At 48.5% G+C, this 26246-nt stretch overlaps 14 protein-coding genes across 14 annotated transcripts; 8 read left to right on the top strand and 6 right to left on the bottom strand.

Moving 5' to 3' along the window:
• Nucleotides 1–575: 575 nt before the first annotated feature.
• Nucleotides 576–1225, top strand: AKAW2_40950S (uncharacterized protein; the record flags this gene model as incomplete). The annotated part of the gene is made up of 4 exons (XM_041689336.1): nt 576–650; nt 721–895; nt 965–1162; nt 1218–1225. 4 exons carry the CDS (start codon nt 576–578, stop codon nt 1223–1225), a joined length of 456 nt encoding a protein of 151 aa, XP_041543030.1.
• A 464-nt stretch (nt 1226–1689) lies between these two features.
• Nucleotides 1690–2739, top strand: AKAW2_40951S (uncharacterized protein; the record flags this gene model as incomplete). Its single annotated transcript, XM_041689337.1, has 1 exon — nt 1690–2739. The coding sequence occupies one exon, from the start codon at nt 1690–1692 to the stop codon at nt 2737–2739; it is 1050 nt and encodes a 349-aa protein (XP_041543031.1).
• A 1134-nt stretch (nt 2740–3873) lies between these two features.
• Nucleotides 3874–4707, bottom strand: AKAW2_40952A (glycoside hydrolase family 12 protein; the record flags this gene model as incomplete). Its single annotated transcript, XM_041689338.1, has 3 exons — nt 3874–3953; nt 4020–4252; nt 4301–4707. 3 exons carry the CDS (start codon nt 4705–4707, stop codon nt 3874–3876), a joined length of 720 nt encoding a protein of 239 aa, XP_041543032.1.
• Nucleotides 4708–6232: 1525 nt separating this feature from the next.
• Nucleotides 6233–6942, bottom strand: AKAW2_40953A (uncharacterized protein; the record flags this gene model as incomplete). The annotated part of the gene is made up of 2 exons (XM_041689339.1): nt 6233–6433; nt 6496–6942. The coding sequence occupies 2 exons, from the start codon at nt 6940–6942 to the stop codon at nt 6233–6235; spliced, it is 648 nt and encodes a 215-aa protein (XP_041543033.1).
• Nucleotides 6943–7972: 1030 nt separating this feature from the next.
• Nucleotides 7973–10116, top strand: AKAW2_40954S (fungal specific transcription factor domain-containing protein; the record flags this gene model as incomplete). The annotated part of the gene is made up of 6 exons (XM_041689340.1): nt 7973–8139; nt 8192–8993; nt 9044–9104; nt 9152–9290; nt 9346–9406; nt 9475–10116. 6 exons carry the CDS (start codon nt 7973–7975, stop codon nt 10114–10116), a joined length of 1872 nt encoding a protein of 623 aa, XP_041543034.1.
• A 199-nt stretch (nt 10117–10315) lies between these two features.
• Nucleotides 10316–12271, bottom strand: AKAW2_40955A (uncharacterized protein; the record flags this gene model as incomplete). Its single annotated transcript, XM_041689341.1, has 1 exon — nt 10316–12271. One exon carries the CDS (start codon nt 12269–12271, stop codon nt 10316–10318), a length of 1956 nt encoding a protein of 651 aa, XP_041543035.1.
• A 920-nt stretch (nt 12272–13191) lies between these two features.
• AKAW2_40956S (uncharacterized protein) lies at nt 13192–14458 on the top strand (the record flags this gene model as incomplete). The annotated part of the gene is made up of 2 exons (XM_041689342.1): nt 13192–13924; nt 13977–14458. 2 exons carry the CDS (start codon nt 13192–13194, stop codon nt 14456–14458), a joined length of 1215 nt encoding a protein of 404 aa, XP_041543036.1.
• A 209-nt stretch (nt 14459–14667) lies between these two features.
• Nucleotides 14668–15801, bottom strand: AKAW2_40957A (sialidase family protein; the record flags this gene model as incomplete). Its single annotated transcript, XM_041689343.1, has 1 exon — nt 14668–15801. One exon carries the CDS (start codon nt 15799–15801, stop codon nt 14668–14670), a length of 1134 nt encoding a protein of 377 aa, XP_041543037.1.
• Nucleotides 15802–16363: 562 nt separating this feature from the next.
• AKAW2_40958S (uncharacterized protein) lies at nt 16364–16923 on the top strand (the record flags this gene model as incomplete). The annotated part of the gene is made up of 3 exons (XM_041689344.1): nt 16364–16374; nt 16434–16526; nt 16575–16923. 3 exons carry the CDS (start codon nt 16364–16366, stop codon nt 16921–16923), a joined length of 453 nt encoding a protein of 150 aa, XP_041543038.1.
• A 694-nt stretch (nt 16924–17617) lies between these two features.
• AKAW2_40959S (uncharacterized protein) lies at nt 17618–18088 on the top strand (the record flags this gene model as incomplete). Its single annotated transcript, XM_041689345.1, has 1 exon — nt 17618–18088. The coding sequence occupies one exon, from the start codon at nt 17618–17620 to the stop codon at nt 18086–18088; it is 471 nt and encodes a 156-aa protein (XP_041543039.1).
• A 1534-nt stretch (nt 18089–19622) lies between these two features.
• On the top strand, nt 19623–19832 carry AKAW2_40960S (uncharacterized protein; the record flags this gene model as incomplete). The annotated part of the gene is made up of 1 exon (XM_041689347.1): nt 19623–19832. The coding sequence occupies one exon, from the start codon at nt 19623–19625 to the stop codon at nt 19830–19832; it is 210 nt and encodes a 69-aa protein (XP_041543040.1).
• A 787-nt stretch (nt 19833–20619) lies between these two features.
• AKAW2_40961A (uncharacterized protein) lies at nt 20620–21406 on the bottom strand (the record flags this gene model as incomplete). Its single annotated transcript, XM_041689348.1, has 2 exons — nt 20620–21305; nt 21400–21406. The coding sequence occupies 2 exons, from the start codon at nt 21404–21406 to the stop codon at nt 20620–20622; spliced, it is 693 nt and encodes a 230-aa protein (XP_041543041.1).
• A 946-nt stretch (nt 21407–22352) lies between these two features.
• On the bottom strand, nt 22353–22874 carry AKAW2_40962A (uncharacterized protein; the record flags this gene model as incomplete). The annotated part of the gene is made up of 1 exon (XM_041689349.1): nt 22353–22874. The coding sequence occupies one exon, from the start codon at nt 22872–22874 to the stop codon at nt 22353–22355; it is 522 nt and encodes a 173-aa protein (XP_041543042.1).
• Nucleotides 22875–24576: 1702 nt separating this feature from the next.
• On the top strand, nt 24577–25507 carry AKAW2_40963S (bZIP transcription factor; the record flags this gene model as incomplete). Its single annotated transcript, XM_041689350.1, has 2 exons — nt 24577–24697; nt 24768–25507. The coding sequence occupies 2 exons, from the start codon at nt 24577–24579 to the stop codon at nt 25505–25507; spliced, it is 861 nt and encodes a 286-aa protein (XP_041543043.1).
• Between the last annotated feature and the right edge of the window lie 739 nt (nt 25508–26246).

Below are 26246 nucleotides of genomic sequence, written 5' to 3' on the forward strand. Positions count from 1 at the left end.
ATGAGTCAAAGATGTATGACTAGGTACTCTCGACCATCTAAATGGGGATTCGTTGACGATCAACATGGAAAAGCCAATTAGCAATATAGTGGATACTGTCGAGGGCGTCCCGAGTGGTTCGTTTTGACTAATTTTCCCTTTTCGGACCCCGACATGGACCCAGCCCTCGCCGTCTTCAAAACACAGGTGCCTTCACCATAATGAAGAAAACATAGCAGCATGATCCCTTGCAGGACCCCGAAAAGCAAATTTCGATCATTAACTTAATTCGTATCTGCGCGCTAGCCTACTAGCCGTCCCTCTCAATCAGATCAGCACCCAGCTTAACCCTTTCGGGAGCCCGACCTAAAAGGATCATTTATGCTTGGTATGTAACCGCACCATAAGGACGACCTGTTTGCCTAATCAGCCTATCTAAATCTTCAAAGCTGCTTAGACGACAAATTTGCTTGTTCGACTATCATCATTGCTTATCAAGCCACCCAGTCCGCTGCAGGGAAAGTCGCTGGCACTATACGCTCAAGGCACAGCCCGCATACATTGCTAACCTTAGGCGCAGCCTGACATCTGGCGCAATGGAATCAGCCGCAACAATTCAATGTACATCCCAACAAACTCGATTTCATATCGAGTCTCCCAACTACCGCGAGGTAAGAGCACTCGGCTGCAGCAATGAGCTACTCAATAGGCCTCATATGCTCACTATGTCCATGTCTTCAGCTCGACATAAAAGGACTACAAATTCTCGTTACATCAGGGGAGAAGAAGTCCACCACAAAGGGGAAATCCAAAGCGAGATCTAAAGACGGTATCGAGATTTTATCCAGCGCGGACCTGTCATTAAAAGAAGGTCGGCGATATGCTCTTGTCGGTCGAAATGGGACCGGAAAGTCGAGTAAGAGACAGCCTTGCTAGACACGCCAAATTTAGTCATGGGCTGACCAGTTTACACTAATCGAAACAGCTCTGCTGAGAAGTATAGCAGAGAAGCTCATTCCTGGAATACCAGAGAACACAAGGATTGCGATACTTCAGCAAACCAGACTGACGGATGGGGTCAATGATCCCAAGCAGGCGGGTAGGGATGATACAGGTCTTAATGTCCTACAGACTGTGATAGAGAGGGCCACGTCGAGGAGTACTATCGAACAAGAGATATCGAGTATGTATACACCTGATGGTGTTGTCTTCTAGCTAACAAGTTAGCCCTGTCTCAGGGAATTGATACTTCAGATCCTTATGCTCCAGTTAGAGCCGTTCGATCGCTAAAACACGCGCGCCTCCAAAAACGTCTTTTCATATTGGATAAAGATGCTCGACTACGCAGTGGTATGCGAGGCATGCAAGCCAGGAAAGCACTTGTGGCCTTTGAAAAAGTTGTTGCTGAATCGAAGAGATTGTGCGTGGACGATCCGTTAGACATCGACCTTAATCAGCGCTAGCCCTTCCGAACTGACAATCTACTTAGGCTAGAACAACCCAGCGAAGACCTCACGGCCGACACCCTCCAGCAAGAGACTCAAGATGCAGTGGACTTGCTCGCGCAGCTTCAAGCACAAATCGAACCAGCTCTTGTTGCAGAAACAGAGACTAGGGCGCGGAGTATCCTGACCGGATTAGGATTCTCATCTGCAATGATGGCAAAGCCTATCTCCGACTTGTCGGGCGGCTGGAAAATATCTCACGACGATGAAGGAAGCACAGGAAAAGCAAAAAGCCCACATTGAGAAGACGATCGCAGCCAATCTCAAAGCGGGAAAGGCAAATGACGATCAGAACAAGATCAAACAAGCAAAGTCACGTCAGAAGAAACTAGATAACCGGTGGGGCATGGAAGTCAGTGCTAGGGGCGGTAGGTTTAAGTTGAATCGCGACCTAGTTGGCTATCACTTTACAGCTCGAGAGGAGATCGACATACCCCCGGAAGAACGACCTGTTATTATAAATTTACCGGAGCCGCCTGATCTACGATTTCCAGGATCGCTCATAACCCTTGAAAAAGTCAGCTTCCGTTATGCGGCTACGTCTCCGATCGTCATCCGGGATGTCGACCTCTCGGTCGGTATGGGCGACCGAATTGGGATATTGGGGTTGAACGGGGCGGGCAAATCAACACTCATCCAAACATTGGTCGGAGAAACAAATGCGACACAAGGAACAAGAAATACGCACCCTCGCCTACGGCTGGGATATTACTCCCAGCATGGAGTGGAGGGTCTGCAAGCCCTTGGTGCGCAGGATGAAACACTCACATCGCTAGCACTATTGACCCAGGATGTTAATGGGGAATTGACGGAGGGTGAGATCCGCGGCCTCCTAAGTCAGCTGGGACTGCCTGGGCGTCTAGCCTCAGATGTACCTATTCGCAAGCTGTCGGGCGGACAGCTGGTTCGCTGTGCATTGGCACGGTTGTTCTGGCGTCGTCCTCATTGCCTCGTTCTGGATGAGGTCACGACCCACTTGGACTATGAAACTGTTACAGCGTTAAGACGGGCGTTTAATGAGTGGGATGGGGCGGTTGTTGCTGTTAGTCATGATAGATGGTTTATGAGGGGGGCTGTGGAGGGGGTAATAGATGAAGGGCAGTCGGAGGATGAGGAGGATGATACTGTGGATGGGTTAGAGAATAGGAGGAGAGTCATGTATATGGTACGCGGTGGGGAGTTGAGTGTGCTGGGACGAGGTGTTGATGAGTTTGAGGAGTTGATAGAAAGGCGAGTGAGGAAGTTGATACACTAGCACCGAAATAGGATGTGCGGTGAAGGGGCTATCAGGGTAGAAGAATTTAGCCTGATATTATTCGGCAGTATCCGGACAGGTGAAACTCATAGTAATTTCAGAAGCTTTAGTCATTGTCCAATATACCATGTTGTTTCGGGGCTGCCTACCGCCGACTTTTCGTGACAGCTGGTGCAGAAGCAACTAGTGACTGTGGAAGCAAGTCGTCCACTTTACAGCCAATGCCATCTTTTTGAATCCCGCCGCGGATAGAGCACGGTCAAAATACCTTGACATATAGGGCAAACAATTGCCGTTACCGAGAGTAGTTAAAATGTAGCCTACAACTAAGAATCGGATGTCTTAGATACCCCTGTCTAGTGACGTCCATCTAATTTAAGCCCCGGTCATCTCGGCTCTCATATACAGGCTCATATGCCGATGATTCTAGCATGGTCTGATTCGCACACATTTCGAAGTGCAGAAGTCCAGACCAGTAAGCCGTGGAGAGCCATAAGCCGCGGGAATTGATTAGCCGTGGAAGACTATAAGCCGCGAAACTAATCCACTATTGCAAGGTCTGCCTAGCACAGAACATTGAGTTGCCAAATTGGACGTCATGATCCCCGAACCAGACATCGGCAAGCGATGCTCCCTCTTTAGAGTTCACCGCCTGGGACTGCGAAGAGCAATCTTAGCTTAGGGCACCTGAATGGTCCGGGGCAAGTTTCGGCCTATACTATTTAGAGATTTCTAGACAAGGGTCTGTTCCTTCTACAGGGTTCAGTAAATGCCTGGCCCACTGTCAAGTTTGAATCTGCCGGATGCGCTAGCTAATTGAGCGGGATCGGTTAGCAATTTAACCTAGCACGACTCGGATCTGTTAATGATCATCGCCCTACGGGTGGATTACCTTTCAAGGAAAGGACTGGCTCGGAATTTAAGCAACGCCAAATAGATTTGATTGGATTCGATACACTATCTGTGCCTTTCTCGGCTGAAGAGGAGTACCGATCTTGAATGTGTGTTTCCAATCAGAGTGGGTGGATTTTCTAGCTCTTACACGCCCGACGTTCTAGAACGAAGAAACAAGCTGTTATTTCCCGCGATGGGGTCTATTTACCCAGGCTGCGCCTAAAGCCTTTTAATTGAGTCTTAGTTGACACTAGCGGTCCAGTTGTCAACCGTGAAGGTTGCCGGGCCACCGGTGAACGGCTCAGTTCCAAATTGCAGGGCTAGTGATCATTTCTGTTAGTGACCGTTTCATTGTGGCGCTCGGTAGTAGAATCAGGAAAACTCACTGATCAAATGCTGAGAGCTAGCCGGGAAGCCTTGGTTCTGGGTGAGATAGTTGAAGAAGTCCTTGATGTCCCCACTCCACGAATTGATAGGAGATCCTGCCACGAAGCTATATGTCTTCTGCTCCGCACCGGCCTGGGTGCTGGTACCATACCACACCTCCCAGGACTTGCCTCCCACAGTGGCCGTGGCAATCTGCTTGCCAATAGGCTGGACTGAGCCGTAGCGGGCAAGCCTGGTTACGTTAGCCTCCTCCATCTATCTTGTTCACGACGCCACATACCAAATCATAAGCTCATAGTCACCGCTGGAAGTGGCATGATCCGCATTCGCCGCGGTGAACAGATCATATGAGACATCGGCTTGGACATTGGTGTCGTCCTGGCTCCATGTCACCGAGGTGGGAATGCTTGACACATCGCTGACTAGCTTCTTGTCAAACGTAAGGCCGGAGTTAGAGTAGCTTTTCACTGTTCCCTCGCCACCACTCCAGGTCCATTTGGTATGCCATGAGGCACCACTGCTGCTAAGCTTGTCGACGTAGACACACTGGCTGCCAGTGCCTTGGTATTCGCCCCAGAGGTTCTGGTTCACCGAGTATGGGGGGCTCGAGGCACTGTCATACTGAGAGCACATCGTCTGGCCCATGGCGGTGGCCGCAAACAGGGAAAGTGTCATGGAGAGCTTCATGTTGGGCAACAAAGCAGAGGAACGGCAGATCTAAAGGACTTGGAAAGGAATAGAGGTTGATTGTTTGCAATAAGACACGAACACGGAGGGGGCAGCAGACGACGCAGCTTTAAATACATCAACTCTGATCAATGACGCTTACTGTTAACACTATTTTTGTCCGACTTTCCGTGTCCAATACGGCAGCCAGGACGAAGTAAGCCAACTAGCTATAGCAGGTTGCGCCATCATCAACGCCAACCCGCAACATTGACATGTAAATCCTCCGTTTCAAAATGAGACCCTTCATCGGAGCACTTTCCGCTTCAAGTTAGCGATGGTCTGTGGCAGTCGGCAACCAAGCATTGTGGAGAACGGGATCTCCAGAAATAAATTAAAGGGTTCTGCCTGTGCTGACGATATCCATTATGCATATAGACCAATTGGATCTAGACGGGAGTAGGTTGGTTGGTTATCGGTGAATTATCGGAGAATATCAACAGAGCTTGGGAGTAATGTTGGATTTACCGAGAATGTAACTCATATGTTTATCATACCACGAGGTTTAAGTCTCCAGGGGCCATGGAACCATATCAATTAGGGATCATAGTATTTTCTTCCATGTAATATCTGCACGTTACCGTTTAGAGTCATTTCTCTGATGGCCCCATTCTTTCTTATTCAGTGACTTGACTTGTTTGCGATACTTCCTTCCTCCCAGTCCTTTCTTGCCTACAGATCTATACTCTAACATTACTCTCTTATCCAGGCTTCCTCCTGCCTTCAGGGCCTTCTGCCCGGAGATTTCGGTTGCCTGTAGTTATCCATTATTCACAGTCTACGACTTCGATCGAGTAGTTTGCTTACTATTAATCTCAGTGAAACGCACCAGCTAGCCAAAAAAAAAAAAGAAATTGTCTAGACCCTTCCCGTTCTGCCCTGCATTGCCTACCTACCAAACCCCCGATTTCAGCCACCGTCCTCAACTTCTGCAACTCGGCTCATCCGATATCCTGATTAGGTTTAAACCTATCAAAATGCCTCGATTTAGACATCTACAACCGAAAGGTTGCCTTGATTTTCAATACCGACTAACATACAGTATGAGACTGGGGAAAGCTGGGAAGGGGCTGAGGTCTGTTGGTCTTTTTCTTTTTCCTAGCATACGTGGTGCCTGGGATGGACAGGCGGTCTGCTGGAAGGAAGGAGGGTCTGTCATGGATCATATGGCGTTAGTAGCAAAGGTCCAGGACTATTGGATTGGATTTTTGGGGGTACCTGTGCTCAAAATTCGTGATAAGGTGATTTGAGGTGAGAATAGGGCTACTAAGGCTATCATATTGGCCAAGACATGCAGTGGGTGGAGAGGTGCTTGGAAAGAACATCGGATCCATAGCTTGTTCGGGACTTTTGGCTAAATGGTTATAGCGACAATGGATCGCCGGCTTGGCCAGACTAAGCAGCCCACTTTAGCTCATATTCATGCTGTGACATTTATCCATTCCTAGTAGCCCCAAGCTTCCAAATAACGTCCACCTGCTCTCCTTCAAGCAAACGGCCCGTGAAACTCCACCAAGACTGCCGGGAACCGACGGTCCACACTGGCCCAAGCCTCCTCAACCACAAGTCCTTCCGAGATTTTGACTATACCAGTGACAGCGACACACAGCCTAAGTGCGCTAGTTCGCACCACTCCTATCCAATCGTGCATCTCTTTGCAGTATTGTATTTCACAAAGCGGAATTTTCTACCAGTTGTCATGATTCAGTCAATCATCAACTTGCATGCATTTATCCGAGGCTCACTCACCTTATTTTTGATAAGTTTCAATAAGTGACCGAAAATCGGCTTTAATGCGACGGTGCTGAGAGTCACCCTTGTGCTGTCAAGCGTGTCCAGGTAATCCGAGGCGAGCGCTTGGGCTATTGAGGCGTCGCCTGTGGCGGTAATGGCTCGGGTCTGGGCGCGGATCGAAGGGATGCTATTCTTGTCTAATTCGACTCTAGAGAGGGTCTTTTGAAGAACAATAGCTTGCTCGCTGAGACGCTGGAGGAGTGATATGAGGTTACTAATGCCACTCTCTGGAATGGGAATGCCGGGCGGGGGTGCGGAGGGTTGTGCAGGTACGGCGGCAGCAATGTTCCGGGGTGAGGTGATTCTGGTAATGGCATGGTCTATATTGACAGCAGAAGTAGACTGGCCAAAGAGAGGTGAGGCGAGGCTAAAAAACGCTGAGATTGTGAGTATCAGTTTCATTTGGATATATGAGTAGCAAGGGGGCCTGGGTTGGGTTTTATGCGACAAGACTGAGAATGTGGTGGCTCCGCCTTGCCTAATATATATGACTAGATTATAAACAGGGTCGCATGTAGCTTGTGCATGAAACACCCTGAATTTGTACTACTATGATATATCTACGGCAACAACTGGACGGATTGGAAAGCTGTTATAATCCAAGAATCGATATTGCGTAGGGTGCCCGAACATCAGGCCGTATGCCTTACGCGTAACACCTCATACATCAATACAATCCGGCGTCTAATCGTGTGTTTTACATAAATGCAATGTTAAAGAAAGGCCTGATTATTCGACTAGGAAGCATAGAGGTGCATATATGAGCCTGGCTATATGCCAAATCACTGTTAGGGTTACAGCGCGGTCATGTGTAACCGGGAGAGAATAACGGCGCAGAATAGGACCATATGGCTAGTACAGTTGGCAGAAAACAAAGCCACCCATACTGACATACTTTCTGCTTAGACTAGTTCACATGAACTCGCCTCTCTTTAATGATTGTGTTGACCAATAGAACCCCTACTCAATCTCACACTTGATACGTCGCATTTATCGGTCAGGCGTAAAAGTGCCATATATATATCAAGGAAAGCAGTATTCTTGATTTGCTACAGACCTCGATATCGTGTGCTTGTTATCCTGTCACAAAGATCTTAGAAATTTGCACATCGTTACACTCGATATATGGAGCCATCCCGGAAGTTGGAATTGAAGCTGTTCATCCAGCAGGCTCCGCAGTTAAGTCTAAGGTAGTACGTCTGCTCCCAGCCCATTGGCAACTGCAAAGATCCTCAAATTTATCTTGTAATTGGACAATCTTAGCGTTACGCACTAGCGTCTTATCAATCCACACGGCACTACTGCACCTCGACGCCAATCATGCATCGCCAACCCCATATCGCGGCCGCTGCTTGATAAGAAATGCGGAGAAGTCCAGATAAGAGGGTGAAGGCATTGGCCTCCCCTCTTTCCCCTCTTCATCCATCCAAAAATGCCTTCATCCTCGAGTACAGCCCGTGCAGGCACTTCTTGCCGTCGCTGTCACCGACGGAAGAAGCGTTGCGACCGTACACTTCCACAATGTGAGACCTGTATCCAGGCCCATGTGGAATGCAGTTTTCTCGATGATGATCGACAAGTCGGCACATATCCAATCGCGTAAGTCTGCTAACAGTAATCCGAGTTCACCCGCTAATCGTAGGGGTCGAAGATACGTGCAAGGACTGGAGACTCGCGTTAAGGAGCTTGAAAAGCAACTTTCCGCGGCCTTAGTATCATCGCCGTACCCTAACCTCCATCCTGACCATGACTTCGACCAGCCAATAATCAACTTCGCAACACCCCCGGATACAGACAACAGTGACACCTTCCCCTTTGCGACTCCTCCATCTCACAGCCGATCGGACTTTCTGGTCGATGAGCTCAAGCGACTGTCCCTAGAAGCTGCAGCAGAACGACATCTTGGTTCGTCATCAGGACTATCCTTCGCCAAGCTAACCCAGGCAGTCTTACGACGGCTATCCCCCGACAAAGCCGAATTTGTATTCGATGATACTCCTGATGAGTCTACAGAGCAATACGATGGACCTCTCTCAGATCCTCTACTCGATGCGTCAACTTCGCTCTGGGAATTGAACAACTCCTTCTCGTCGCCATGTCTATTCAACCAACTCCCTCTGTCACACGTCATGGAAGACGAGACAACGCTAGCTGATCTGCAGTTCCCAGACAGGGCACATATTGAATACCTAATGGAGTTTTACTTTGCACATTCCCACACTCTGTACCCTATCATCCGTCAAACCGAGTTCGCATCCGTCATATGGCGAGTATACAACAACCCACAGGACCATCTAGCAGGGTCCGCGCTGTGGATGTTCCGCATCTGGATGGTTCTAGCCATCGGGTCGACAACACACTGCTCAGTGACATTGGGAGACGAGTCAGAGTCTATACTGTACTACAACAGGGCGATGGTATACTTCGAGGACGCGCTTGGTTTAGGCGATATGGTATGTCATGGTCCTCCTCCAGTGACAAAGTCGATTGATTGACCAGTCAGGCTGCGCTAGAAGCTATGATGCTGCAAGTCTCATACTCCTTCTTCAACCAAGTTGGTCCAAGTACGTTTACCCTCAATCTGTTCTATATCATACTAAACAAGTTCAAGATACATTCTTCCTTGTCGGGGTCGCCGCCCGCATGGCCATCGGTATAGGCCTACACAGCTCCTCAAGCTACGCCAATCTTCCATCTGATGTGATCGAATACCGCAAGCGGATATTCTTCTCTCTATACATGATGGATAGGTATCCCTCCCCTATCCCCACACCTTGTCCCATATCCACTAACGAAGAATGACAGAGTAGTATCCATAGCCCTAGGCCGCCCCTTCGCCATCCACGACAACGACATTGACATCGATGTAACTCCCTCTTCCCCACCCCACCCGAAATCCATAGTTCCCATCTTAGACTAACCAACAAACTACAGCCCTTCACCGACACCGGCACAACAGACGACCCAAACCACACTACCGACCTCTCCATACCGCTCCACATCCTCTCCCTCCGCCGCATCGCCAGCGAAATCACTACCGCCCTGCACTCCCCAACCAACACACCAAATCAAGACCGGAATAAAACCCTCCAAACCCTACACAAGAAACTCCTCCACTGGCGACGCACCATGCCCTTTCCTCTTCCACCAACCCCATCCCCAATCCCACACCTCACCAGCGCCTGGTTCGATCTGAACTACTACACGCACATGACGATGCTATACCGACCCTCTCCGCTATTCCCCTCTCTAGACGAACAGAAAGTGAAGGTGTTAGCAACAGCCGCTGCCATGGCGATCCGGCAGGCGATGAATCTGCATCGGCAGGGCCGGTTCGCGTACAACTGGCTGAATCTGTTGGGGGTGTTTCAGAGCGCGGTGGCGCTGATGTATGCGACGCTGGCGAGGCCGGATGAGTTGGGGGTTGTGGTTAGGAAGAGTAAAGTTGTGGAGGATTTGGGGCTGGTGGCAGAGTTACTGAGGGTTTTTGGGAGGAAATTTGGGGTTGCGCGGAGATTGGAGAGGATTGTAGGGGTTGTGGTGGGGAGGCTAGAGGGATATTGTTCCGGGAAATAGCAGTTACTGGTACTAAGCGTATAGTTATATGACGAGATAGTGAGAAGGGTAATTAGTTCTTGATTTAGTACTATATATCAATCTCAAACATAGCCAATTTAGTACTCAGGTAGGCTAGATAGTCGATATGAGAAATAAATGATAACGTCGAACACGTATAACGGTCACGATAAAATCTCCCCGAAAGGCCACACATGCCTCAGAAAATGCGTCCAGTCTCATAAACATGACTTTCAGTAGTCATTTCTCTGCCTTTGGCTAGACTAAGAGCGACCACCGTGATGGGGCCGCCTCGAATGAGAGACGGCAGCGGTCCACCCGGTGCAACTAGCTCAGCTTGAAGGACTCCGGCTACAACAAGAATAGGAAGGCATGGTTTCACTCTGTGGATGTGGTTGACATAACGGGTGATAGCTTCAGCACTATCCGCGACAGCTTCCACAAGCACAACAGTGTCCATTTCCCGTAGATGGTCATCATCGATGTCTTCTGGTTTATCTGTCTGCAGGGTGCAAGCTTTCTGATAGACATCCCGAATTCCAGCAGCCATGTGGTGACTACCTCCCTTTAGGGGAATAGTGAGCATGCCGCTTTCACGGACAAGTTGATAGCCAGTGGCTTTGGGCTCCTCGGAGACATCAATAGCAGCCTCTTCAACGCCTCCTAGCTCGCTTATGTATTCACTGGCAAGATACCATCCAGCCTCATGATAGACCTTTTCCTCCAAACGCTGATCGGGGAAGTATATCGATTTCAGCATCCTGGTATGCAGCAACTTTGCTACACCCTTGTGGGTCGCATGGGCAAGTGTAAATTGATGTTGCATGAGTTGATCCAAAAAGGCCGGCTCCTCGAGTTCCTCCAGATGGAAGGTGGTTGAATCTTTGCAATCCTTCAAATCCTTCAATCTCAAAGCCATGTCCGATAACCAAATTTTATTATAGCAGGGATTATCTGGGCGGCGAAGCATGATCGAATAATGTGCTCGATGAAGCATCTGCTCATCTGAACCGTGGCCTCCAAGCGCCCATACCTGCAAGTTATGGACTGTCCTGAGGCGTTCGATCAGTTTCTCTTTAGTCTTAGGGGGAACGATATAACCGTTGGATAGTGGGCCCGAGCCAATTATCTTGACAGATTGCGAGAGACCCTCTTGCGCCAGAACCCTTTCCCACAGCAAGCGGAGTCTGGAAGTCACCAGGAAGATGCGAAGGCGCGGACACTTCAAGGCACGATGCAGAAAGTTTCTTATTTCGGGATAGAGAGCAACTACAGACGCAGCCTTTCCGCAGGCCTCGTCAAATCGGCCGTCGGCCACAGCTTGCTCGTAAGCTAAGCTTAATTGACGGCAGTCCGAGTAGTCGTCAATACATTCACACCTCGGGTGTCTCATCGGCAAGTCACGGGGTCTCTTGTCATTACTCTCTCCAAAATAGAACATTTCCCAGAAGGTTTGCTCTGCATATCTGGGTGCGAAGACTCCATCGCAGTCCATGACTAGGACCTTCTCCACCTGCCCTTGCCAGGGAGCTACAACTTCGTCAATACACTGATCCACAATGCCTTGATTGTGTTCTTCATCTCGGTCAAGCTGAAAGGTGTGAATGAGGGTGATAATCCTCGGAAGGTCATCAGGATCCACCATGGTGAAGATGATCTGCCGGTCGAAACACGTGTCTTTCAGCCCAAGGAATTCTTCATCGGCCCATTTGCGAAAGTATTCAAGAGAATACCAGGTAGGATTCTTTTCAGCGTCCTCCATACAACGTTGATGGGCTACCTCGACAGGGGTGTTCACATACATGATATGCGTGAATGGCCTTTTGAGGGTACCATCATCCAGAAGTGTCGTGCATGGATGGTCGCCAAAATCATCCGGTTGCATGTAATTAGCTGTGGCGATCCCTGTGACCCCAGCATCATCACACTCATGTCTGATGGATTCAAAGGCGCTATCATAGGCAGACCAATAAGCAGGGCAGGCTTTTTTGACCTCTTCGTACTCATAGAACGAAAAAGGGCCCCCCTCAAGTTCCCTTCGGAGCTGATTCAGAAGATGGGTCTTTCCAGATCCGGGAAGGCCAAAGATGCCTATCAAATTTTGTCTGGGTGGACCGGATGGATTCAAGTTGTTGCTTATGAATCTTCCCGACATGATGTAGTGATGTTGCAGTAACCGGAAGAGTATGGGGTATAAGAAGTCTGGTTATGCAGAAAAGACAGGGGCTTTTCAAAGCAGAGATGTATCGATGGCTGGGGAGAAAAATAGAGTATGACAAATGCTCCACGGGTCAGCGATGAGTCGATAGAGGAAGAGACATCTAAGGTACAAGGACTACATACTTATATCAAGACAAGAGCAACCATGGGGATCACAAAAGCATGTAAATAAAGTATGAAGTCCGTTGCTAGAGCTTCAATCGAGGAAACCCCCACTGTGTTACATGCTTGCTATTCTGCCATATCGGTGAGCACCGTACGATCCTTCGACTGTTGCGCCGTGGTTGGTATATCTGAAGTTCTCCATTTGAAACACTGTCTCATATCTCAGGTAACTTCGCGGTACCAGTGATTCTTGATCACTGATAGGTCCCTCCAATTACAATCAGAATAAACACGACTCCATCGGAAACCCCCGTATATGACATTAATAAAGGGGCTCTGCCCATATCTGCTACAATAGCTGCGCGGGTAATCCCACACATTTGAAAGCAACTCTTTATTCTTGGCAATTCGACAAACATCGGAACGAACAAACAACACAGCAGCCTAAAATCGGGGGCAACCGAATAATTTACAACATTATCACCAAAATTATACACCCAAAGTGAGGCGAATCAAAATAATTGGTCCACAGTCAGCACCATGAGTTGTCCTCAGTGCTTAGTGATAAAGGGCCGTTTCAATTCGTTCTAACCACCCCACTTGAATGCGTCAACGTGGACAGCTCCACAGAATCACATATCACGATCGTAAATACACCCAAACCCCAATTCAAGACTAATACTAAACCACGGAAACACCCATCACCACTACCACTGATCCCGTCTACAACCGAGAAAGAAAAGACCAAAAATGGTCTTTAAATCCCTCCCCAACCTCCTCACAACCCTAACAACCATCTCCAAAACCACCCACGACCTGCTCTCCACCATACTGATCGCCCAAGACTCCCACGGCGACAATCCCCTCTACGCCAGCACGGCCCTCACCCTGGCCAGCAGCTTCGCACCGCCCGCCCTCGCCGCAATCACCATCCACCAAGCCCTCGAAACCAACACCCAACTACGCCAAATCTCCTCCCACCTGGGCACCATCTCCGACACTCTCGCCCGCGACAATGCACTGCGCGTCGCATCCGAATTCCCCACCCTCGTGTACAACATGCTCCAACACAAAATCAAATCCGAGCCGTCCTCAATATGGTACCTCGTTTACCACCCGGACACGATCTGGCGACATCATTTCGAGGATTTGGTTTTGAATCGCGGCGTGCTGGGTGAGCGGTTCATTGGGATATTTGGGAGTTTGGATGCGGTGGTGATTTATATGCAGGCTATGAGGAGGGCAGGTGTGGGGAGAGGAGGCGGGGAAGGGGAGGTGCATTTCAGGTTACTTGTTCCGGCGTACTATCCCATTACGGTGGAGACGCCGATCAAGTTTCCGGTGGAGAGTATTGAGCCGTTCGATGTTTATTGTGATGTGCATAATGGGGTGCCGTTGGTAAGAATGTTTCTTCCGGGGGTGAGGGAGGGCGAGTTGGGGAATGTGGGGTTGTGGAAGCCGCAGAGGGGGTTTTGGGAACAATGTAAGTTGTCGCATTCCGGAGCCGTTGATTTGAGGTACTGATGGGGTAATAGTGTTTGGAATAGGGACTGGACAGGATGAGAATCCCAGGTTGTTGGGGATGCAGGTATTGCATGATGGGGAGATTGGGAAGACGGACGGATTGGTGATTCATGATCAGTCCGTCGATGATCCAATACGACAACCTGGCGAGCAGGTACAAGTGCAAGAGAAGATGCGTGATGTGCTGGCAGAAGATCCAGTGAGTGGTGACGAGTACATATATGAGGAAGCTGTTGGTCGAGAAACAGATGATGAGTTGGAGCGCGCCTCGACAGTCGCATCAGCTGGAGAGACCGAACAGCATACTATCCGACATCATTCGCGTCGACATAAGAGTCGGCACAGCACTGCATCCCAGGCTGGATCCGTGGCTGGCAGTGACTTCTACTCGGTTTATTCGTGGACCTCTGGTCAGAGCTCCCGTAGCTCAGGGAGGAGACACAAGCGTCGACATGACAGTCGGAATGGGAGTGATCGAAGCAGTCGCCGATGAGTAGCAGCCTGCGAAGAGATGAAGTGTCAAGAGCACGTCTAAAAGACACATACTTGCAGACATACTACCAGCTACAGATCTGGTAACGGTCGTACTATGGGGTTGCACACTCTCATTACTCGAGCCGTCCTGAGAATAACATGTCATTTCCATCAATCAGGCTAACCTCATATTACATGCAATGTCGCCGTTAATTAGGTATATAGCGACTACCACTCCAACGCAATCGTCTTCGCCTTAGGTCCACCACACTCATACAGCGCCAACAACCGTCTGTCATCGAGAGTGAAGATACCCGGCCAGTGACTCGAATCCCGACACACTGTCGTGGGCCTCGTCCACATAATCCTCCCTTCATGGGGCATAGACCCAAAGACGACCTTGACACAAGCATTCTTGGTCCAGTTTACCTCATCAAAATCCTCATCGCACATAAAGATAACGGCCAACGACCCATCACCCAAACTAGCAATCTGCGGGGCCCCAGCATTATGTCCCTGCGCGGGCACATACACTTGCTGCCTGCCACCCCACGTCTCGCCATCATCATAACTAACCAGCGCCTCAACATCGAACGTGCCATACGTGGTCGTCTCAAAGACCATAACCAACGCCTCGCAATTCCTCGCCTGATCCCATGTTCTCGCAATACCATTCATACCATCTCTGCGCTGATCCTCCGCCCCGTGCAGACACTGCGGTGCCGACCACGACGAACCCCCATCATATGACCTGACGAGCATCGTGCACTGATTATTATGCGCAAACTCCTGTGAATACGTGAGCTGGATCTCGCCCGGCCGACGCCCCAGTCTCATAAACGGTTCCCAGATACCCATTGGGGCGGGTTTCTCTGCGGCCTGGGAGGCGAAGGACCAGCTGCGCCCGGCGTCCGTGGAACGGCAAACAGTGATGCGGAAGTGCGTAGGGCCACCAGGGCCAATATCGTGATTACGGAAGGCCGCGAGGACAGTTCCAGGTCCGATCTCGAGAAGGTACACGTTGTCAACGTCGCCCTTGCCGCGGGTGATCTCGCCGTGGTCGGTGAAAGTTTGGCCGTTGTCCTCGCTGATGGAGACCATTAGGACACGTTCACCGTCGCCGACGAATCGCGTGAATGAGGCAAGGATGCGACCGTCGTGGAGGCGTGCGAGGCGTGGGTAGGTGCCTGCGGGGTGGGGGGAGAGGAGGCGCTCGTCGTTGTGGATGACGCGGTTGCCGGCGAGGCGGTTGTCGCCCGGTGGGGGCGGTTGTTGGTAGGGTTGGCCTTGGCCATGGCCGTGGTGACCGTGATGGTCGATGCCGAGGGTGTTGAGAATTTTCTGGCCGAAGTGTCCAGGCATGATGAGAGTAGTAGGGAGAATGAAAGACGAATAAAGTTGGAGTGAGAGGTGTTTGGACCCTGGGACCCTGAGAAGCTGACAGGCGGGGTATTTATTTGGAAATGGAGACAAAGTGGGGAGTGGCTGAGGCCCAGGATGACGTCATCAGGGGGATCGGCGGTGAAACACGGTTGCCTGACCTGATGCTATAATTATGATGATGTTCACTCAGCTGGTTAGCCATGTTGGTGAATGTTGGAGTGATGGGCGGTTGAATGGTGGTCGGTGATGTGATACGGTGGGGTGAATTGCGAACAATACATATGGAGGCGGCATGTAGGGCTGATCCGCACCTGTCATGGCTATGGGGTACGTAATTCCCCGTTCGATTAGTGTAACTACTACCCCTTGATTATGGGCTGTGAAAGCCAATAATGCTTCTTGATTTCTCGGTATCTAGCCAGAACGAATAACACTCCCTGTTAACGCAATGTTTCTCAAACAGCCTCAGCGCTAACACGTCTTGGCTAACCATCAGTATCTTGGTACCGGCATCTCCACACTACCCCTACTGAAATGTTCAATGCCCAGAGCGTATGCATTTCCAGACGGCGATCACTTTCATTCACTATATTTACACCATGGTGCATAAGGGAACTTGTCACATCGTTGCCGTCACGCCTTCCTCTGTCTAGCAGATCATCTACGTACGATAACTTCTTCAGAAACACGACTCGAAGATGGAGGTAAGCCTAACCTACCTCTATTGCCCATAAGCTACTAAAATATATAAGAATGAACGAGGACGAGCGGCTCAAAGAGAGATATGTGAACTTCGACCCGATCGAGCTTCAGCGCGTTGCTGGGAAAGCAATGGGAGAAGACCATTGTTCCCATATTTTCAAAATCGCAGAAGGTGGCTTCAACAAAGTCTTCCTATTTATAACAACTTCTGGTAAAGAAGTCATAGCACACATTCCCACTCCCATTGCCGGCCCACCCCACTACACCACCCCCAGCGAGATTGCTACGATGGCCTTCTTGCGAGATATTCTAGGAGTTCCGGTCCCAAGAGTACTGGCGTATTCGGCAGATTCGACCAATCCAGTTGGATCAGTATATATAATAATGAAGCGGGCGTGAGCGTTGCATCAAGATGGTTATCTCTCACTACAGCGGATGTGGCTAGTTTGATTGAACAAATAGCGGAAATTGAAGCGAGGATTTTTGCGTATCCATTCCCAGGGTACGGAAGCTTATATCGCAAGAGAGAGCTGGAAGAGGAACCAAACATACCACTTTCGGTAGAAGACTTCTGCATTGGTCCTATTGCTGCGCGGCAGTTCTGGCATGGTGATCGAAGTAGTACCAAGATTGATCGCGGTCCTTGTTAGTGTTTCCCTGAAGTTATTGTTGGGAAGCTAACCCTTGCAAAGGGCTCTCACCTGAAGACTGCTTTACATCTGCTGCTCGGCGAGAGACCACTTGCATACTGCAGTATGCGAAGCCTCAACCTCGAAGAACCTTTCTCCTTCCTACCAGTTTCGATATCGACCCTTCGGAGCATACATCGCTTCTTTCAAAATTCCTGCAACTTGCCACCCTTTTGATACCAAAAGACACAGTTTATAATGCTCTCATTCTACGACATTTTGACTTGACTCTGAATGATATATTACTGGAGCCTGGCTCCGCAAAGATTGCGAGCATTATAGACTGGTAAGATAGCATCATCTTCCCACTGTTCTTGCGAGCAGGCTACCCAGCTTTTTGCGAGCATGATTCGCCGAAGGCTCAAACCTTACAGGCTCCATTTCTCCCAGATAAATTTTACGATATGAGCAGCGAGGAACAGATGGAAGCAAAAGCTAAATTTCGCTCCGAGGAAGCAAACCTCTACTACACAGCAGCTACTGGGTTGTATAATGGTAACCACTGGAGCGCCTTGAAGATCCCGCACCTTGGTATGCGACAATATCTACATCAGCAAGCAGGATACCTTTGGGATGGAGATGTCATCAATCTTCGTGCTGCTCTTGTTGGTATCACAACTCCGCAAGTTTGGGACGCGATTACGTCAGAACGGTGTCCGGTGGTCTTTTCTGATCAGGAACGGCACACAGCAATGGAGGAAGCAAATGAGTGGAATGAGTGCGAAGAACTCCTGGATTTTATCAGGAACGATGTAGGTATTGACCCCGAAGGTGGTACAGAACCCGCAAACTTTGAGGAGGATGAGCGTGATATTTGCTGGCGGAACTGGCCTTTCAAAGATGATACAGATTTCCCCTCTTCGTCTTTAGTGTGAACTATATTTCAGTACGAAGGTAAAGTCGCCTCTTGGCTACCATCTGTGTTTTATTTACGCATTGCTTCATTACGAATGCTCCTGTCTAGTAAGGCAACGAGAGTGCACCCATCGGGGTTGGTCAAATTGGTCGACGTGTCTGTGAATCTATGAACACATGTCACAATCATGGGCCTGAATTCTCTCGGCAGACTGCTGGAATCCTCGTTATTTGGTTCTGATCCTTGTCACAATTGACAAAGCAGACTCTATATTCAACGTCCCAGATTTAACTAATCTATAGGCTCCGAGGCTCAAAGCCACCAACTAGTTCATATAAATACTGCCATTGTGAGTTCTCCGTGGATTCCTATACATGTCTACTGGGTTCTTTCTACACAGAATTTCCCATCAGAACCTCCACGTATGTATTGTTATCCTGGCAGGAAAGGTCCATTTGGTATAGTTACTGACACCACAACACAGACTACGCATTATATCTCAGACAACAATGTGCCAAAAAGAGCTTCCCAACGTATATACTTGGAGCTGCGGGCACAGGATGCCCGAAGGCGAGGAAAAAATCCACTGGTGCAAGCCCGCGATTGAAAGAGGCTCGTCCTGCAAGCACCCAATTACAACCTCCAAGGGTGCCACTCGTGGTCATGGCAAAAGATATCTCTGTCCCAGATGCTGTCAGGAAAGGGATCCCAAGAGACGCAAGGATGATGATGCCACTGGGGCTGGGGGTTCGGGCTTCACACTTGCTTCTCAGCCCCATGGTATCAAGGTCTGTGCATAGTACGAGAGGGTTAGCTTGAGCTATAATCTGAAGGCCTAATGTGCGCAAAATTTAGTAATTATTTCATTTAACTCTCTTGGTCAATCCATTTCAGACTCTTCTTGACGAGGTTTATTCCCTTTGTCCGAGAAGCAACAGTAGTATATGGTTCAAATTTCAAAGATCATTTGACTTCTATGGCCGCGCCTGACGCGTTCTGGATTTGCCTAGCTTATTGAGTCGTCGTGAAGCTGTGAATATCTCCATGTCGGCCTTAGCTACGTTGTGTTCACTACATTGACATACTAGATGGCTAATTGTGCTAGTTCTCACCGCCTCACTGGAGCTATAACAGTGAGCGTTTACTTCATGACATCCGTAGCATGGACCTGTCTCCAAGTGTTGGTCGCAGAATTCCACAGTGATTCCATCATGCTTCATTTCACAAATCCGTTTCGCTGGCGTATATGGACGTCACTTTTGGGTCTTAATCTCCCATTTTCCCATTGGAATCAATCTCATCCAATCCCAGCCCAAAGAAACTGCCAGACCAGATTTTGGCGATGATGGTGGGTCTGACAATCTAAAGACACATTTCCCGCGTTTCCGTATCCCAACAATGGGCTGTAATTACAATTTACTAATCCGACAAGCTAGATTCCTGAATCCTCCAAAGAAACACCCAACGTTATCGTCGACCACCTGCATACCGATTAACAAGCTAAATGCAACGAGAATATTGTGCACCTGAAGCAGCCACCAAACTTTATTGCCATGGGCTACTCTGGATATATCTGCAAAGCCGATGAAGATACCATCATCAAACATCCAAGGTACCTTCCCGATAATGAGCCTTATAATGAGGTGTACCGCGATATGATCAGCACCGAGAAACAGACGTATGAGCGCCTGGGAAACCATAAAGGGATTATTCCGTTCCTGGGCGTGCATGATCAGTCAACAGGCGCAATTAAGCTCGCATAAGCACCTCAGGGAGACCTTGAAAGCTACATTCAGAACCATGATAAGCCATCTGAAGCAATCCGCGCCTCATGGATTCAATCAATAGTCGAGACATTCTGGCATATCTATCCTTGCAAGGTTCTCCATCAGGATGTCAAGCCCAACAATATACTTGTTCATAATGATAGCCCGAAGGTGGCTGACTTCGGCAATGCCGAGATATACGCGTTGTATGCTGATATGGAAGCTATCTACATGGAAGAGCCTTTTCCGCGAGTCTACATACTCGGCATTGGATGCATTATTTATTCTATCGCAGCATGGCGTGCCTTCTGGTACGACTACTTTGAACAGGATCGCTGGCCGGAATCTGAGGATCTCCCTGTAACAACTGGTTTGCTTTGTGAAGATATCATCAGGAAATGCTGGAGTAATAGCTATGAGAACATGCAGTCGCTGTATGAGGACTTCAATGCTTTCACTGGCACAGATCTGCCATTTTCGAAGGAAGAGTGTACGGTGTTTATTAAAATCCTGAGTATGTGGGCATGTGGTCCGCTTTCCTCACCGGTCTAAAAGATCTGTCAAGGTCCATCAAGTCATTTGGGAAAGACTGATTTTACTACTATTTTCTACCCAAGCATGCCACAACGTGTGGCTGGATATAGTAAAGTAGGCACATTTTGTATCTAGTATGAAGTTTTATCCTCGCCAGCATTAATAGCTCAGCTTATGAACTGCCCTATAGGCCAAGACTGGATCAAATCAAAGCCCCGCTGTATCACATCATCTCGTGCTATAGTACTATTCAATCAATATCCATCATGTCACTATCCTCCGGCTCAGGCAACGGTGCGAACGATATAACCCGCGCTTTCGGTCTCCAAAATCGTCTCTCCTTAGCCCTCAACGGCCGGGGTCTGTCAGGCTGTTGGTTGCGATCATAGTTCCAGGTGCGAAGCACCCAGCGCAAAAGCATTATTCCATGAAGAAGATCATACGCATCCAACTTGAACGGATTCCTCTCTCCAGGGACGTATTGATAAGTGTGACGAAACATACCCGGTTTGATCCTAGCCATTTCATGTAAAGTCCAGATCGCAGTGATTCCTACAATATTGTTCATCGTTACCTTGTCCCAGTCCAATCGGGGAGGTTCTGTATCATCGAAGATGGATATAAAAGCCATGTCTTGGGACCAATGGAATAGCTGCATGTCAATAGTCAGGATGTCCCTTGCGTCGTCGTAAGCCCTCTTTGAAGGCTTCATGCTACTGACAAAGTCCTCGAGAATTTTTGCCATCCTTGGGCCGCTCCGGTAGCATAGATCCCATATCTCCGTAGTGGCATTCATGCCCCAGGCTCCGGCGAGGAGTTCATCGTCTGAGCTGAGCTGCTTTACATACCCGGCGGTGTAGTCGATTCCTTCGATATCATTGTATTTTTCGTCTTCCGAAGGGCGGGAATTGGGGTTGTGAATGCTGCTCTCTAGGTCTGTAATAGAGAATATTAGTACACTATAATTTTGGGCCGGAAATGAAATACTGCAAACGATTATGAAGGAATGATCGAAACATCAGGTACTTACTAGCCATAATTCTGACCCTTGGTATAGACTTGCCCACAGTCGAACTGACTTGCTCTTTCTAGTTGAGGGGTTTTCTCCTGGACTTGGATTCAATAACTGACGCTCTCTCTTATACAAGTCTCGGGCTAGAGGGAAACCAAAATACTATTTGACTACATCGGGTATCTCCTTCACTTCGTTGTAGCAGGGGTGCATGAGGCAGTACGCCTAAGCAGCCTGACATCCCGCCATTCATTGTGTAACCCAGCCCTATTCCATTAATGGAGCAAGTTAATTTGCAATGCTGGAGTTTCCAGCTATCTATAAGACCTTACCTGTCTTATACGTAGAACAGCAGGGTAGCTTTTTCCTTCGACTTGCCATTTTCCAGGCTAATTCCGGTGCTTCAAGGGGTTTTCACAAAGAATTGACCTTCGAGACGCAACGATCTGTATGGACATCAGCAATAGCTCTAAATGCACCTAGGTCAAATAATTTTGGAGACTGCGATTTACCAAGTAACTTAGTGCTAAGTTCATAATGTAACATTGTTTTCTAGCGAGTGCATTTATATGATTAGTCCGCAATTCTGTCACTTGAGCCTCGTTGTTATTTTCCCGCTACTACAATGAATATCATTTCAACATTCGGTACATATGATATAGAGGCAGCCAGACGATATAAGAAATACCGGCCAATTTGTCTAGGCTTAGTGGGGGGTTCTATCTCCAAGGATACAAAATACTATTGAAATTTATTCTGGTATATAAGGCGTTTTCTTATTGAAGGTGGCCTTGCTTTGCTACCTTACTTCTTTTGTCGATCGTGAAACTGAAAACTTCGATATTATAATTAAACTCATATTAAACCCTCCACAAATTATCCTTTCCAGATACACCAAATCATTGCACTCAATGAAGAGTATGACAAATTTGATAATTCATTCTTACCAAAGGGACGTATTCCCTAAAGTTTTACCGATTGGACCCCAGAAATATCTGCGTGATCTTGGAGAGAAAATTATCCAGATGCTCCTTGACCCAGCTGCCAGCCTCACATAGAATATCCCATAACAAAGCACACGTGGATTTGATTTCATCAAAGACCTTTTGAAATCCAGTCTTGATACCATCCCAGACCTTAGAACAGATATCGCAGATATATTGCCAGAACCCATGACTTTGGGACGAACTGTTATTGGACGATTCATCGTTAAAGGATGGATCATCGAGCAATCCATCATCAGACCGTTCATCATCAGAGCATTCTCCCTCGTATGGACTATCCTCGGGCAATCCAGGATCAGATAACGGCTCAACTGAAGGCATATTGTTAGATGGATTATCATGACATGCCTCATCGTCAGATTTATCTTCCTCTTTTGGGTCATCGGAGAGCTCTGCCGTGCCTTCAGAGGAAACAAACAACTTCTCTTTCAATAAGGTCCATTGGTCATCCAGTTTCCTTCTCATATCAGGGGTGATGCGCGAGCGCATGTACGGGGGGACATGTCCACTGCGTCTTTTTGCCTCAGATCCTCCATGTTGTGAGGATCCCGATGCCCACCCGGAATTGAAAGGTTCTCTAGTGTAGCATGTGAGTATACGGTTATTTGAGAGAATTGATCAGTTAGTGACATTCGATGGGGACTAACTCATTCGCATGCATCTTTCGTGGTGTATCCTTGGCCTGGTGTTCTACTGATGTTCGTTCTGGCTTACGGGATGTGGGTGGAATGAAAATACCCCATAGCTATATTATAACAATTTCCGAGCGGAAGAATACTCCGAACAACGAATAATTGTTTCGCAACCATGACAATGTTTGCCTGACATGACTCATTTTATGTTAATCCAGGTAGTCAACAACAAAGCAAAAGTAAGGGAAGAGAAAATATATCTCTTTTCCGAGCAGTTGCTCGCTGCTGAGTGACTTTGTGGGTGTCTCCAACCTCGACGCTCACTTAGAGGTAAGGCAATACGTCATGCATGCAAGCCGACAGCTATTTGCATTGAATCTTCGTGATTGATTGATAGGGACAATTAGTTGTTGCGTCCGATGAAATGCCTTACTTATGATCAGGACTTGCCAAGTGCCCCCTCCAAACTCAAGACTGGATCCGACCCGCATTCAGGGTGTAAGCTGCCCGCATCTTCCGGACTTTGAGCTTATCTCCGTCATCTCCCATCAGGTAGCATTATAAAACACCCGTATATAACAACCATTTCGAATGCACTATCTAACAACTCACTCCCTTCACAAGCGGTGATTTACTTTGCCTTCATAAATAGAACCACCCGCCTCCCACTCCTGCTGGAGTGCTCCCCTCGTCTGAACGCCATGGCCTTGTACACCGCACAACGAGCGCGACGTAAACTGCACGAAGAACGAGGCATTTGGCGTTCTGCATACCTTCCACAGCACAACTTCGACTGGGTTGAGAAGCCACACGATATTCGGCCGAACTAGAATCCGACGGGGTGGGTGAAGTAATAACCCCAAGAAATTTATCCGATTTTTCGACGTCGCCTAGTATGCAGGTATCAGACAGTGATGGATAGATTCGCGTCTCAGTTAGAAAGCGTGTAGATCTAATGAGGTGACATGATATTCAGTTTGGGTGCTGCTATGACCCTACCATTAGATGTCCTCTGATAGGATGTCCAGATATCCTATTGTCTGAAAAGAGGCTCAGCATAGAATTCGCCATATAGCTTGCGATAATAAGCTCTTGCGAGTGATGCCTCTCGAGGAGAGTAATATTAGACTCAACCGTGTGAGAAAGTCAAGCAAGCGATATTGAAGTATAGGCCTATATCAATGGCTGCCAGATATTCCCTGAATATCGCATGCACTAGTTCTTCTCCATGCAAGAATCTATACCATAATAACGGGCGCAAAGACGAAGGGGATATAATGACTTATTATGAAACTTCTGCCGAGAAGAGTCAACTGATTCCAGACTCAACCACACTTCCATGTCCCTTAAGCAAGCCCATAACCAGATACCGGAGTTAAGAGACCCTCGACCCACTCCATCTCCATCGGCCCCACCAGCGGATTGACCGATAACGGGCCAATGATAACCGAAGTGTAAGCATCTTGCGGCATCTATTTAAGAGCCACTTGTTAGCCTCGCCCCCGTGTAGGTAGTGGTAAGAACAGGCCAACCCTCCTTTGTGTCATAGAACCTTCCAAATGCAGCTGCATCGGATACCACATCCCGCACTGGCCACTGGCCCTGAGGATGACTGGAGCGGAGTGAGCAGTCGAGTTATACGGCGCCGAGTGCAAAATCGCCTCAACCAGAGAGCCTATCGTGAGGACTAGAACCCCTTTCTACTCAGTGTAGAGGCTGGCGCCTTTTTAGCTGACTATTCTTATTGCAGGGTTGCGTCAACGAAAAAATGGCAATTCATCGGGAGCCGCAAACAACATCCACAACGTATCATCATTGAACTCTCCTATCCCCCCCTCGGGCACGGTTACATGTAGACTATCCAAGACTGAACATCTCCAATGCACATTTGCTCCTCCAGATGTCCACGAACTGATGGCCGACTTCGAAGCTGGGGCTTTGCATAGCTATCTGGGCGGATCGCCACAGACCGACATGCTCCTGAATTTAAGCAGAATGAATGTTCTTCGGGCGGCCTACCAGAATGCTATTGTTCTGGGCATGCCTGCCGAATGGCTGTGCTTGGATGATACTATATCCATCTTCTCCGCTCATGGTCCCCATATCATCCCCAATGGTCAGATGAGCATTCCCCCAAGTTTACGCCCTACAGCCCTACAGCGTGCGATTCCACATCACCCATGGCTTGATGTCTTCCCGTTCCCGAGCATGAGAGACAATCTCATCCGAGCAGGCGATGATCTTGATGATGATGAACTGTGCCATGATTTAACGGCTTTCTGGGATACGCGCAGCAGTAACGCCACACTCCTCGTATGGGGAACACCCTGGGATCCGCAGAACTGGGAGGTTACTGAGGATTTTGCTATGAAGTGGGGGAGTTTTCTTCGAGGGTGTCCGGAAATTCTGCGATCAACAAACAGTTGGAGGGCTAGGAGAGGGGAGAGACCTCTGGTATGGGAGCGCATCTTTACTTTCGGCGATACATGAATCTTGTACCTGTATAGATAAGAGATTTGTCAACTCCGAAGATCCTATCGCCAGCTACATAACGTGTGTTCCATGCCTTTGAGGCGTCTGTAGAGCAATCAAGACCCTTATATACATGAATACAGCCGCTATCTCACAGTATCTGGTCTTAAGCACTAGAATCCCCTCGAAATCCCACTATGTGCAGAAACCCCCGGCCTGGCATTGCAGTGACGCCTTAGTATCTGGAGAGTGGACAAATTGGTCCCTCGCCAAGGTTGTACCTCAAGGTGGAGAACGCCATCTGCTTACGAGTTCAGTGCAATTGGTCGATACTGCTGTGGAGACCACTCAATCTGCAGTGGCTGCACCTTGCTTACAAGTCTGCTCTGATTGGCTGGTATTGTAGCAGTGGATCTTAGCATATGATTATTAAGTGCGGCATCCATCATACATGTTGCCATCATGGTGCGTTGAGGGTTTGTTGGACGTTTCCCTACACAGTGTTCAGCTCCGTCATAAGTAGCTACTATGCCTACGCTCTATCCTGGATGGTCACCAGTCTTGCGTAAGAAGTGAAATGAAATACTCAGAAAGAACTGAATTTTCCTAAAGAGCCTGCAGCTGCACTTAAGACCTCGATACTAATCTACATACAAGCAGCTCTAATGATGCTGTCGCCAATAAGCGCGGCCCTCGGTGGGTATTGACCCGTAACCGATTGGCCATTCTCTCCACACCAATTGGGCCATCGGCCGTC

Source organism: Aspergillus luchuensis, chromosome 4 (assembly GCF_016861625.1).
Source record: "Aspergillus luchuensis IFO 4308 DNA, chromosome 4, nearly complete sequence".
Lineage (NCBI taxonomy): Eukaryota > Fungi > Ascomycota > Eurotiomycetes > Eurotiales > Aspergillaceae > Aspergillus > Aspergillus luchuensis.